Raw genomic sequence first — 12408 nt, 5'->3', positions numbered from 1 at the left:
TTTTGTCCCACTCAATTCCTTTAATATTATCAGTCATAGATTTATGGCTATCTCAGTGCAAAATTGGAATCAAACAGAATATTTCATCACATAATACAATATCATTACTTTATGGGAGATTAAATTGAGGCCTTATTTGCCTGTTCAGGTTCAGGCTGTTATGATCCCAATGGTTAGTATTGGGCAAGTCTGAACTTGGGATTTTAGATCCTAACATGGTTCTTTCTAACTGTACAAGATTGTCTCTGAATACATTCACAAGAGTCTGCTAGTGTACTCTTTTCATAAATAATGAAATGTGTATTAAAAAGAAAAATTTAAACATTAATACACGAGACAAAAATGTTGGAAAGATTTCATTACAAGCTGCAGAAAAGGATTTTTCACCAATAATATCTTTTCAAACACCCAAACCTCAGGGAAGATTCACTACTATCTCCACAATAAGGCATCTTTCTCAAGCTGACAAAGCTAGAATTTAGAATTAGAACTTAGAATTTAATTTATTGTCATGTGTGCTGAGGCACGATGAAAAGCATTGTCTTGCGAGCAATACAGGTAGATCACAGGGTTAAATAGCATAGATAAGCAAATAATAGGTAAACACCAGCAAAAACAAACACACGGGTACAGGCGAATGCTAAGAGTTTGTGAGTCCATTCTATTTGTGAGTAGGGTAGAAACTCTGGATGTAGGTTTGCTCACTGAGCTGGAAGGTTCTTTCCTGATATTTCATCGCCTTTCTTGGTAACATCTTCAATGGGCCTCCGGGTGCTAATAATTCCTGCTTTCTATGTATATGTTTGGGTTTCTTTGGGTTGGTGATGTCATTTCCTGTGGTGCTATCACTTCCTGTGGTGATGTCATTTCCTTTTTTTCTCTCTCAGGGCATAATAGATGAGGTCTAACTCGATGTGTTTGTTGGTAGAGTTCCGGTTGGAATGCCATGCTTCTAAGAATTCTCGTGCGTGTCTCTATTTGGCTTGTCCTAGGATGGATGTGTTGTCCCAGTTGAAGTGGTGTCCTTCCTTATCTATACGTAAGAATGCTAGTGAGAGAGGGTCATGTTGTTTTGTGGCTGGTTGATGTTCATGTATCCTGATGGCTAGTTTTCTGCCTGTTTGTCCAATGTAGTGTTTGTTACAGTTCTTGATGGTATTTTGTAAATGACATTAGTTTTGCTTGTTTTGCAAGCAAACTAATGTCATTTACAAAATACCTTGCAAGACCTGTAACAAACACTACATTGGACAAACAGGCAGAAAACTAGCCATTATGATACTTGAACATCAATTAGCCACAAAACGACATGGCCCTCTCTCACTAGCATCCTTACATACAGGTAAGGGAGGACACCACTTTGACTGGGACAACACATCCATCCCAGGACAAGCCAAACAGAGACACGCACGAGAATTCTGAGAAGCATGGCATTCTAACTGGGACTCTACCAACAAACACATCGAGTTAGACCCCATCTACTACCCCCCTGAGAGAGAATAAAACAGGAAATGACAGCACCATAGGAAATGACATCACCAACCCAAAGAAACCCAAACATATAAATTGAAAGCAAGAATTATCAGCAGTACTTCGCCTGGAGGCCCACTGAAGATGTTACCTAGTAGGTTGATGAAACATCTAGAAAGAACCTTCCAGCTCAGCGAGCAAACCAAACTGGCTATGGTATAATCTGTTTCAAAACCGGTTGGTGCGTGTGTTCAGGCTTCTGTATCTCCTCCCCAGTGGTAAAGATTGTTGTAAAACATTGCCAGGGTGGGATGAATCTTTGGGAATGCTGGCAGCCTTTCCTTGTTAGCTGGCCTGGTAGATGGATTCTATAGATGGAAGGTTGGCCTTTGGGATTGGCCGGGCCGAGTTCACCACTCCCTGTAACCATGTCCAATCTTGAATGGTACAGTTGCCATACAAGGTAATGATACATCCAGACAAAATGCTCTTGATGGTTTACCTATAAAAGTTGGCAAGGATATTTGCCGTCATGCCAAATTTTCTGAGCTGCCCGAGAAAGAACAGACGTTGTTGGGCCTTTGTAACCAGTGCATCCACATGAAGAGTCCAAGAAAGTTTGTGGTGGATAACCACTCCCAGGAGCTTGACACTCTCCACTCGTTCCACCTCTGTGCAGTTAATGCGTTGGGGGGCATGAGTAACATCTAGCCAAAAGTCAATAATGAGTTCCTTGGTTATGCCAGCATTGAGAGATAGGTTGTTCCAGGTCTTCTATCTCCTCTGTCTGTAGTCTGTTTTGTCACCATCTGAGATTCGATTGACTATGGTGGTGTCATCAGCAAACTTGTAAATGGCATTAGTCTGGTATTCAGCGATGCAGTCATGGGCATTCAACGAGTACAGTAGGGGGCTGAGTATGCATCGGGTGGGGGGGAGCGGTGGGGAGGTCCAGTGTTGAGTGTTAGTGAGGATGAAATATTGTCCCCAGTCTTCACTGATTGTGGCCTGTGGGTCAGGAAACGGAGGATCCAGTTGCAGAGGGTGGGGCTTATTTCAAGAGCACTAAGTTTAGTAATAAGTCTCAAGGGGATAATAGTGTTGAAGGCTGAATTGTAGTCAATGACTAGGATTCTTACGTAGCTGTTTTGGTGTCATGTTGTTCTACGGAGAAGCGAAAGGCAAGTGATATGGCATCTGACGTGGATCTGTTGGTCCGATTGGCAAATTGTAGTGGGTCAAGAGTAGTGGGGAGGCTGGAGTTGATTAATGCCATGATCAGCCTTTCAAAGCACTTCATCATAACTGAAGTTAGGGCCACTGGGTGGTAGTCATTGAGACATGTTGCATGAGCCTTCTTAGGCACAGGGAAGATATTGGCCCTTTTGAAACAGGCTGATACAGTGGCCTGCTGCAGGGTGAGGTTGAAGATATCTGTGAAGACCTCTGCCAATTGTTCTGTGCATGCTCTGAGTGTACAGCCTGGTATTCCATCTGGTTACATCCTTTCCTTGGACTCACATGAAGGAAAACTGATCTGACCTCTGATGCAGTGACTGTTGGGATAGGTTCGTCAGGACATGTCAGAATAGGTGTTACCTCTCCATCGAAATTCTGCTCAAAGCAAGCATAGAAGGCGTTGAGACAATCTGGGAGGGATGTGTCTTTGCTTGCTATCTTGCACTGTCTCTTTCTAGAACCTGTGATATCATTCAGTCCTTGCCATAATCGCCGGGACTCTGTCTGGGTCTTTAGTTTGGATCGGTATTGGTCCTTGGTTGTCTTAATGTCTCTGCGGAGGTCATACTTGGGTTCCTTAGATTTGAGTTGGTCTTCTGACCTGAAGGCCTCACACTTGGTTTTTAGCAGCCACGCCAGTTTCCTGTACAATTCCATCAATGCTTTGTATCTCCAGCTGGAATCTCTCCCTGAGATACCTGGAACAAACTTCAAATTAATTCAAGAATACTTTAACTGCAGAGCAAACACAAAGATTTTCCAAACTCAATTTCTAGTCCTTTTGTGTTTATAATTCACTGATGTTCTAAAGCCTCAAAGGTGGCATAGGTGTATCCTGTCACAGGGTGTCTGGAGCTAAGTCCCTAATAATGACAATGAAACCACTGCCAATTGTCAGAAAAACCCATCTGGTTCATTAATGCCCTTCAGGGAAGGAGATCTGCCATTCTCACCTGGCCTGGCTTACATGTGACTCCAGACTCACAATAATGTGGTTGATTCACAATTGTCCTCTGATAAAGGCCTTTTGCCCAAAAAGCCAAATTTTCCTGCTCCTCGGATGCTGCCTGACCTGCTGTGCTTTTCCAGCACCACACTCTCGACTCTCAACTCTAACATCTGCAGTCCTCACTTTCATCCTGCCCTTGAAGTGGCCAAGCAAGCCACCCAGTTGTATCAATCACGACAAAATCTCAACAAAGGAATAAAACTGGATGGACCACCTGGCATTGACCTAGGCACTGGAAATGACAACAGCAAAACTATTCTGTCTATCCTGCAAAGTTCTCCTTACTAACATCTGGAGACCAGAGCCAAAATTGGGAGAGCTGCCTTACCAGCAACAGCCTGACAATTTATACTTAGACAATGTCCCAGACACCACCACTGTTATATCTGGGTATGACCTGTGCCATCAGTAGGACAGACATGCAGAACTGGTGGCACAGTGGTATATAGTCGGGAGGGAGTCACCTTGGGAATCCACAACACTGACTTCCCATCCAATGATGTCTCGTGGCTTCAGGTTAAACATGGACAGGGAAATCTCCTGCCGGTTACCATGTACTGTCCTCCTTCGGCTTATAAATCAGCAGTCCTCAATGTTGCATAACACTGAGGGTGGCAAGGGTGCAAAATGTACTCTGAGTGAAGAGTTTCAATGTCCACCACGATGAATGGCTCAGTTGCAGCATTACTGATTGAGTGTTGCTGGAAAAGCGCAGCAGGTCAAGCAGCATCCAAGGAGCAGGAGAATCGACGTTTCGGGCATGATCCCTTCTTCAGGAAGATGGGCTCACGGCCCGAAACGTCGATTCTCCTGTTCCTTGGATGCTGCCTGACCTGCTGCGCTTTTCCAGCAACACATTTTCAGATCTGATCTCCAACATCTGCAGTCCTCACTTTCTCCTAGCACTACTGATTGAGCTGGTTAAGCCCTACAGGACATAACTGCTAGACTTAGTGTGCAGCAGCTGATGAGGGAATCAACAAAAGGAAAAAAAACATACTGGTCTCATCTTCACTAATTTGGCTGCTGCAAACGCGTCTGTCCATGACAGTTTCAGTAAAAGTTACAAAAGCACAGTCCTTGTGGAGACAAAGTAGCACCTTCACATTGAGAATACCATCCGTCGTGTTGTGTGGCACTTTCACTGTGTTAACCTAGAAAGATTTTGAACAGATCTAGTAATAAAGACAGGGACACCATGAGACACCATGGGCCATCAACAGCAGCATCCACCGTAATCTGCAATCTCATGACATCGCATATTCCTCACTCAACTATTGCTACCAAGTCAGGGGATCAGCCCTGGTTCAATGATGAATGCAGAAAGGCATGCCAGGAGCAGTACCAGAAACATCTAAAAATGAAATGACGATCTGGTGAAGCTACCAGATAGGATTACTTGTCTGCCAAATGGCATAACCATCAAGTAATAGATAAAGCTAAGTGATTGCAGATTAAAAAAATTAGATCTAACTTCTGCAGTCTCGCCACATCAAGTAGTGAATTGTGATAGACAATTAAGCAACTCATCTGGAAGAGAAGTCTGCACAAATACCCTCATCCTCAATCTTCAGAAGAAGTGCCAAGTGGATGATCCATCTTGGTCTCCTCCAGTGGTCCCCAGCGTTACAGATACTGATCTTCAGCCAATTCCATTCACTCCACAAAAAATGATTGGAAATACTGGATACTGCAAAGGCTATAGACTCTAACAGTATTCCAGTAATAGTCCCAAAGACTTGTGCTCCAGAACTTGCCACACCCCTAGTCAAGCTGTTTTAGTTCGGCTACAACACTGGTATCTACCTGACAATGTGGAAAGTTGCTGAAAATGTGTTGCTGGAAAAGCGCAGCAGGTCAGGCAGCATCCAAAGAGCAGGACAATCGACGTTTCGGGCATGACCCCTTCTTCAGGAATGATCTCCAGCATCTGCAGTCCTTACTTTCTCCTCAATGTGGAAAGTTGCCCAGGTATGTGTGTCAGCAGCGGCACAGGTGGGACAAATATAACCCTGCCAATTACTGCCCCATTAGTCTAACCTCAATCATCAGTAAAATGTGGGAAGGTGCCATCAACAGTGCTGTCAAGCAGCACCAGCTCAGCATTAACCTCCTTAGTGATAGCCAGTTTGGGTTCCGCCAGGGCCGCTCAGCTCCTGATCTCTTTACAACCTTTGTTCAAACTTGGACAAAAAAGCTGAATCACAGATGCGAGGTGAGGTGAGAGCCATTGACATCAAGGCTGCTTTTGACCAAGTGTGGCATCAAGGTGCCGTAGCAAAACTGGAATCAATAGGTATTAGGGGGGATACTCTTTGTTGTTTGGAGTCATACCTGGCACATAGGAAGATTGTTTTGATTGTTGGATGTCAGTCATGCCATGTCCAGAACATCTCTGCAGGAGTTCCTCAGTGTAGTCTCTGAGGCCCAATCATCTTCATTATCTTCAGTGATGTTCCCGACGCATTGAGGTCAGAGGTGGGGACGTTTGCCAATGATCACTCAATGTTCAGCACCATTCACAACTCCTACTGAAATGGTCCATGTTCAAATGCAACAAGACCTGGTCAATGTCCAGACTTGCGCTGATAAGTGACAAGTAACATTCATTCCATACAAATGCTAGGCAATGTCCATCCTCACTAAGAGTCAATCTACCCATTTTCCCTTGACATTCATTGGTGTTACCATCACAGAATCTCCCACTATTATAATCCTGGGGGTTACCTTTGACCAGAAACTTAACTGGACTCGATATATAAACACAGTGGCTGCAAAAGCAGGTCAGAGCTTAGGATTTCTATGGCGAGTAACTCATCTCCTGACTCCCTGAATCCTGTCCACCACCTACAAGGCACAAGCCAGGCGTGTGATAGAATACTCACCCTTCACTACCCCCCATTAGATTTTAGGCATGGCCATTTGGTTGAAGGTTATGCAGTGTGTTTGATATACAAGATACTAACACAGATGGCATGCACTGACGTGGCACAGTGCTGTGCAGCAAAATGTTTATACCCATGACTATTCTGTGCTGGAAATCATTACAAGCTGCTTGGCTATTTGTTCTAGTAAGGTAGAAATGGTGTAAGCCTGCGAGTTTTGAATGAAGCAGCAGTACGCTAAAAGGCAAGGCAAGCCACGAGCATCCAAGTAAATACAATTGAGTGAGGGCAAAGAAAGCAAGCTAAGAGACCTTAGATCATCCTACGCAGATACATGAGATTGGTGTGTTCCTGCACACAGGGAGACCTGGCAGTTGCATTGCAATGTAAAGTCTCGGGCTGCTCCATAGCATTGTATTGAAGTGCTACGTGTCTTCTGAGTTCGTTCAAGGTTAACCATGATGTTGTGGTGAGTCTGGAGTTCTGTTGAAACCAACTTCTGTGGATGAAGATTGGAAGCAGCCACTGACCAGTCAGTGTGTCATAAAATGTTAGTGAATAGAGGTTAACATAGAAGCAAGCAATGAGCTGCATGTAACTGTTCTAATCTTCAAGTTGGAAATTCCTGCCAACTGGTTTCTCATCAGTGCCTGGAGGAATTATACACTACACAGAAATGAGATGAGATTACCTAGTAATGTGATGCAAATGTGCGGAAATAACGTTCTTTCTATTTACTGATGATTATAATCTATACATTGAAACTTTAAGAGGAAAATCAGACTTTTCATATCTTGATATCGAGATGCAAGTTTTTTATTGTATCCTTCCAAATTTTCACCATTGCTCATACCATTCAAACATTAGGGGAATTCTGTCCAAAGTTTTCTTTCTTTTGCTACTCTAAACTTTTCTCCAGCTGAGTTATGTTACCCAAACACTCTCTCGCTGGAGTTCACATTTTTGATGGTGTTTCCCTTTCCATTGCTCCTTTCTTGTCTTTCTTCTTTTTTTTGTTAATTTGAGCTTTCTTATTTCCATTTCTCTTTCATTTTCCCTCATTTGTCTCTCTGCTTTTCACTTCTCTGTTCTTGTCTTTTCCTTGAATTCAAGATTTTAAAATTTTCTTTCTTTTACCTCCACTTCAGGTTCTTTCATTTGTAACTGAATCTTAGCTAATTCTATCACTTTCGGGTTTCTCTCTCTTTACCTGTAAGGACCGGGCAATCACTTTAATCATATCTTCATTATGAAATCCTGCTTTTATATCTACCCATAATTTGTCTGCTAACTTTCTACGGTTAGCAATAGTCAAATATTTCAAAATATAATCTACTCAGAAAAGTTTTGGGAAGATTCAAAGGTATTTATAATCCCAACCCATGTAATATAATTCTGTGCAACATCTATTCATATACCCAGCACCTCCACATAGCTGTACCTTTGAGAATTCACAGATCCCTTAAATTCAAGGATGCTTGATGCTGGAAGGTGTCCCCATGTCATTATGATACCAGCTGATGTTAATTCTAGGCAAGCCAGGTCCTAGACTAAACAAGACTTGTTAGATTCATACCTTGTTTTTATCTAGCCACAAGGCCTGTTAGCTCATTCACAAGAGTCTACTCGTGTACCTTCATTGCATTGAATAAAACATTGAACTTGAAAAGCATGAACTATGTTATACCAGACATAATCGCTGGAAAGATTTTATTACATACAAAAGAGCAGGATTAAGATCTCACTACATTTTTTTGTACTCTGCAATATCCTTAACTAACCTTCAGAGAAGAGTTTCCATGATCTCCACACTCATCCACTGACACTCCTTTCTTAGCCAGTGCAACAGCCATTGGTTTCTTTTGGTAACTTTCTGGGCATTCATAGAGTCATAGAGATACACAGCATGGAAACAGACCCTTTGGTCCAACCTGTCCATGCCGACCAGATATCCCAACCCAATCTAGTCCCACCTGCCAGCACCCAGCCCACATCCCTCTAACCCTTCCTATTCATATTCCCATCCAAATGCCTTTTAAATGTTGCAATTGTACCAGCCTTCACAACTTCTTCTGGCAGCTCATTCCATACATGTACCACCCTCTGCGTGAAAAAGTTGCCCCTTAGGTCTCTTTTATATCTTTTTTCCCCCTAACCTATGCCCTCTAGTTCTGGACTCCCCCACCCCAGGAAAAGACTTTATCTATTTATCCTATTCACTAGGTAATTTGTTATTACATCTAATATTTCTCCCTGAATCACCAATTCTCATTACCACTTTAACTTCAGAGCAAACACACAAGTTCCCTGAACTCAATTTCCAGCAGTTTTTCCAGGAATTCTGACATGAGAGTCTAACACTGTAGCTTCTACTGTTTCACATGCCCACACACAGACTGACTGACCAACTCCCTCCATGATATTTCTGCTTTCTTTGTGTCACTGAACCATGTGACTAGGCAATAGCCCAGTTCATTTCCCCTTTTTAACGTGCACTTAATTACCATCTGTCATCTCAAAATATTAGGCCAAAAATTACGGTTAAAAATAATGTGAGCCTAATGATGCTCCTCCTTATGATGCATGTATTAGACAGAAATTTCAGGTAAGCACAGATCGGCATTAAAAACAAAAATGTCAATATTTGTGTCTGAAATATATCATGGCGCATAGACTATGTGGGCGTGCTTTGCTTGTTCATGTGTATTGAATGAAATTACATTGGTATATTTGCATGGTAATGTTTGATTAGTAGGGAAATTGTGGGTTGGTTTAGTCCAGTTGGTTGGATGGTTGGTTGCAAAGCAGTGAAATGGCAAAAGCATGGACTCAACTTCCATTATTAGCTGAGATTATCATGAAAGAATCTCCTTTCAACCTCTCCCCTTGCCTGTGGTTGGGTGGACCTCAGGTTAAATAACCACCAGTCATCTCTTCTCATGACAGAGCAGCCCTATGATCTGATAAGACAATGGCAACACAACAAAAAAAGTGAGGAAGTCAGCATCTTATGCTTGACTTAGTTTAGTTGTAATCACACAATGCTCATTAATTAATATTATATGATTCTGTTTCACTATAACCAATGTAGATTTTAGAACTTGAATATCATGTGATTCTAGATTAGAGTGGTGCTGGAAAAGCACAGCAGTTCAGGCAGCATCCGAGGAGCAGTAAAATCGACATTTCGGGCAAAAACCCTTCATCAGAAATACAGCTTGATTCTGCTTAGCCTCAGTTTACAAAGGAATGCACCATGGAATTGTGAACAGACTGAAGAGAATATGTTATTGCTTTAGATTTACAAATACAAGGATGAAACCTGGGTAACTTATTTCAATTTCACAAATGTGTGAACATTCAGACTTCCAAGGTTCGTTAAATAGAATTGGTATCCGTTGTTGTGGTTCTGCTCGCCGAGCTGGAAGTTTTTGCTGCAAACGTTTCGTTCCCTGGCTAGGGAACATCATCAGTGCTGTTGGAGCCTCGTGTGAAGCGCTGCTTTGATGTTTCTTCCGGTATTTATATTGGTTTGTTCTTGCCGCTTCCGGGTGTCAGTTTTAGCTGCAGTGATTTGTATGTGGGGTCCAGGTCGATGTGTCTGTTGATGGATGTTCTTGCCGTTTCCGGGTGTCAGTTTCAGCTGTAGTGATTTGTATATGGTGTCCAGGTCAATGTGTCTGTTGATGGAGTTTGGGGATGAATGCCATGCTTCTAGAAATTCTCTGGCTGTTCTCTGTCTGGCTTGTCCTATGATAGTGGTGTTTTCCCAGTCAAATTCATGTTGCTGGTTGTCTGAGTGTATGGCTACTAGAGATAGCTGGACTGCACAAAACACTATATAGGACAAACAGGAAGACAGCTAACAATCCGCATCCATGAACATCAGCTAGCCACAAAACGACACGACCAGCTATCTCTAGTAGCCATACACTCAGACAACCAGCAACATGAATTTGACTGGGAAAACACCACTATCATAGGACAAGCCAGACAGAGAACAGCCAGAGAATTCCTAGAAGCATGGCATTCATCCCCAAACTCCATCAACAGACACATTGACCTGGACACCATATACAAACCACTACAGCTGAAACTGACACCCGGAAACGGCAAGAACATCCATCAACAGACACATCGACCTGGACCCCACATACAAATCACTGCAGCTGAAACTGACACCCGGAAGCGGCAAGAACAAACCAATATAAATACCGGAAGAAACATCAAAGCAGTGCTTCACACGAGGCTCCAACAGCACTGATGATGTTCCCTAGCCAGGGAACGAAACGTTTGCAGCAAAAACTTCCAGCTCGGCGAGCAGAACCACAACAACGGATACCCGAGCTACAAATCTTCAATCAGATTTTAAAGAATTGGTATCCTCCCAGTTCATTAGTCCTTATCAAGGAATTATTTTGAAGTTTATGATGAAGATTATGTGAAGTTTCACACATGTGCAAAAGTATTAATCATTGGGTCCTTACAGCATATGCCCTCTTTTTTTCCAAACAAAGGTTTAAAGAACATTTCAAATGATCAAAATGTCATAAGGAGACAATAATTGGTCAGTAAGGAAGGTAGCCCTTTGCATAATGACAAGGAATTAAGGAATCCATATTAAACATGTAAAGTAATTGTCCTTCTTTGATGAGTATTATGTGATGCTGCTGCTCCTTTGATAAGGTTATATTGTCCTTGTTGTGTTTTCAGAGAGGCCATAAGAGAAACTGGGGTTGAAGGGTTTTAGGGCCAATTTGATTAGAGCTAACAGATTCTGCCTCAGGCAAAAGGTTTTAAAGTTTAAAAAACATCTGCACAATGAAAGGAGAGTGGCCAGTCCTCCCAGCTCAGCTTTTCTCTGGTTTGGTTTGGTTTTGGCAAACAGTAGTGTTTTGAAGCTGCTGGAGCCAAAGAAGCAGGTCCATGTTGGTACGCTCTATATAACATCTCTCCCGTAACACCCTGTGCTTGATATTTCCTTTTGTGCCAAGGGGTATTATTGGGGATTGTTGCAAGTATTTGGAACAACATCATTAAGTTGGGATGATCTGTTGGGTTTTCGGATAGGTTACATTATTCAGTATTCTGTTCTATTTTGCTTGTGTTTCTTGGTAATCTTGTAAATAAATTCTGGTTGTTTTAAATTACATGGTTTGACCAACTCCAACCATCCTGGAATATCTGCATTGCACATGCTTAAGACAACTAGCAAAGTTAGGGTCTGGGCTACTTTCTTGAAATGTTTTAAGGGGTTGATTCATAACGATCAAGTTAAGTTTTCTGAGTTACTGCATCAGTCTGTCCCCTAGTGACTTGAAGTCTCAAATTAACAAATTAATATTGGGATTTGAGTTTAAATTATATCCTAAAACTCACAATAGATATGAACTAAAGTCCTCAGAAAAATGTGAGGTCTTGTCTACTTCTAGTGCAATGCTGGAGGAAGGCAGTTGATATTCATATTATATTCCTGCTGCAACGCCACAAGTGGTCTATGCATATTAATATTGTGCACTTGACACCATGCAAAAAACAAGGCAGCTGATGTGAATGCCACTGGAGGTCAATTCACAGGAACAACTCATTTGTGCAATGCCATGGGTGGATCTCTAATATCGATAATATGTTCCCGATATAATGCCAAGTGCGGTCTGCTGATATTAATGATACACTCCTTGTGCAATGCCATGGGTGGTCTGCAAATGTTAGTGATATGTTGTAGTGCAATGCCATGGGCGGCTGGCTGATGTTAATTATATGTCAATGCCACTGGTGGTCTGTTGGTGTTAATAATATGTTCTA

At 42.3% G+C, this 12408-nt stretch overlaps 1 protein-coding gene across 1 annotated transcript in view; it reads right to left on the bottom strand.

The window, feature by feature from the left end:
* LOC132819582 (metabotropic glutamate receptor 1-like) overlaps positions 1 to 12408 on the bottom strand; it is a 313439-nt gene that overhangs the window by 299438 nt on the left and 1593 nt on the right. Inside the window, exon 2 of the mRNA XM_060831152.1 lies at positions 3194 to 3417. Within this exon, the coding sequence (XP_060687135.1) occupies positions 3194 to 3417 (224 nt within the window). The remainder of the gene's footprint in view (positions 1 to 3193; positions 3418 to 12408) is intronic.

This window comes from Hemiscyllium ocellatum, chromosome 10 (assembly GCF_020745735.1).
Source record: "Hemiscyllium ocellatum isolate sHemOce1 chromosome 10, sHemOce1.pat.X.cur, whole genome shotgun sequence".
Lineage (NCBI taxonomy): Eukaryota > Metazoa > Chordata > Chondrichthyes > Orectolobiformes > Hemiscylliidae > Hemiscyllium > Hemiscyllium ocellatum.
Note: the sequence above shows the minus strand (reverse complement) of the source record. Positions and strands in the feature narration are given on the sequence as shown.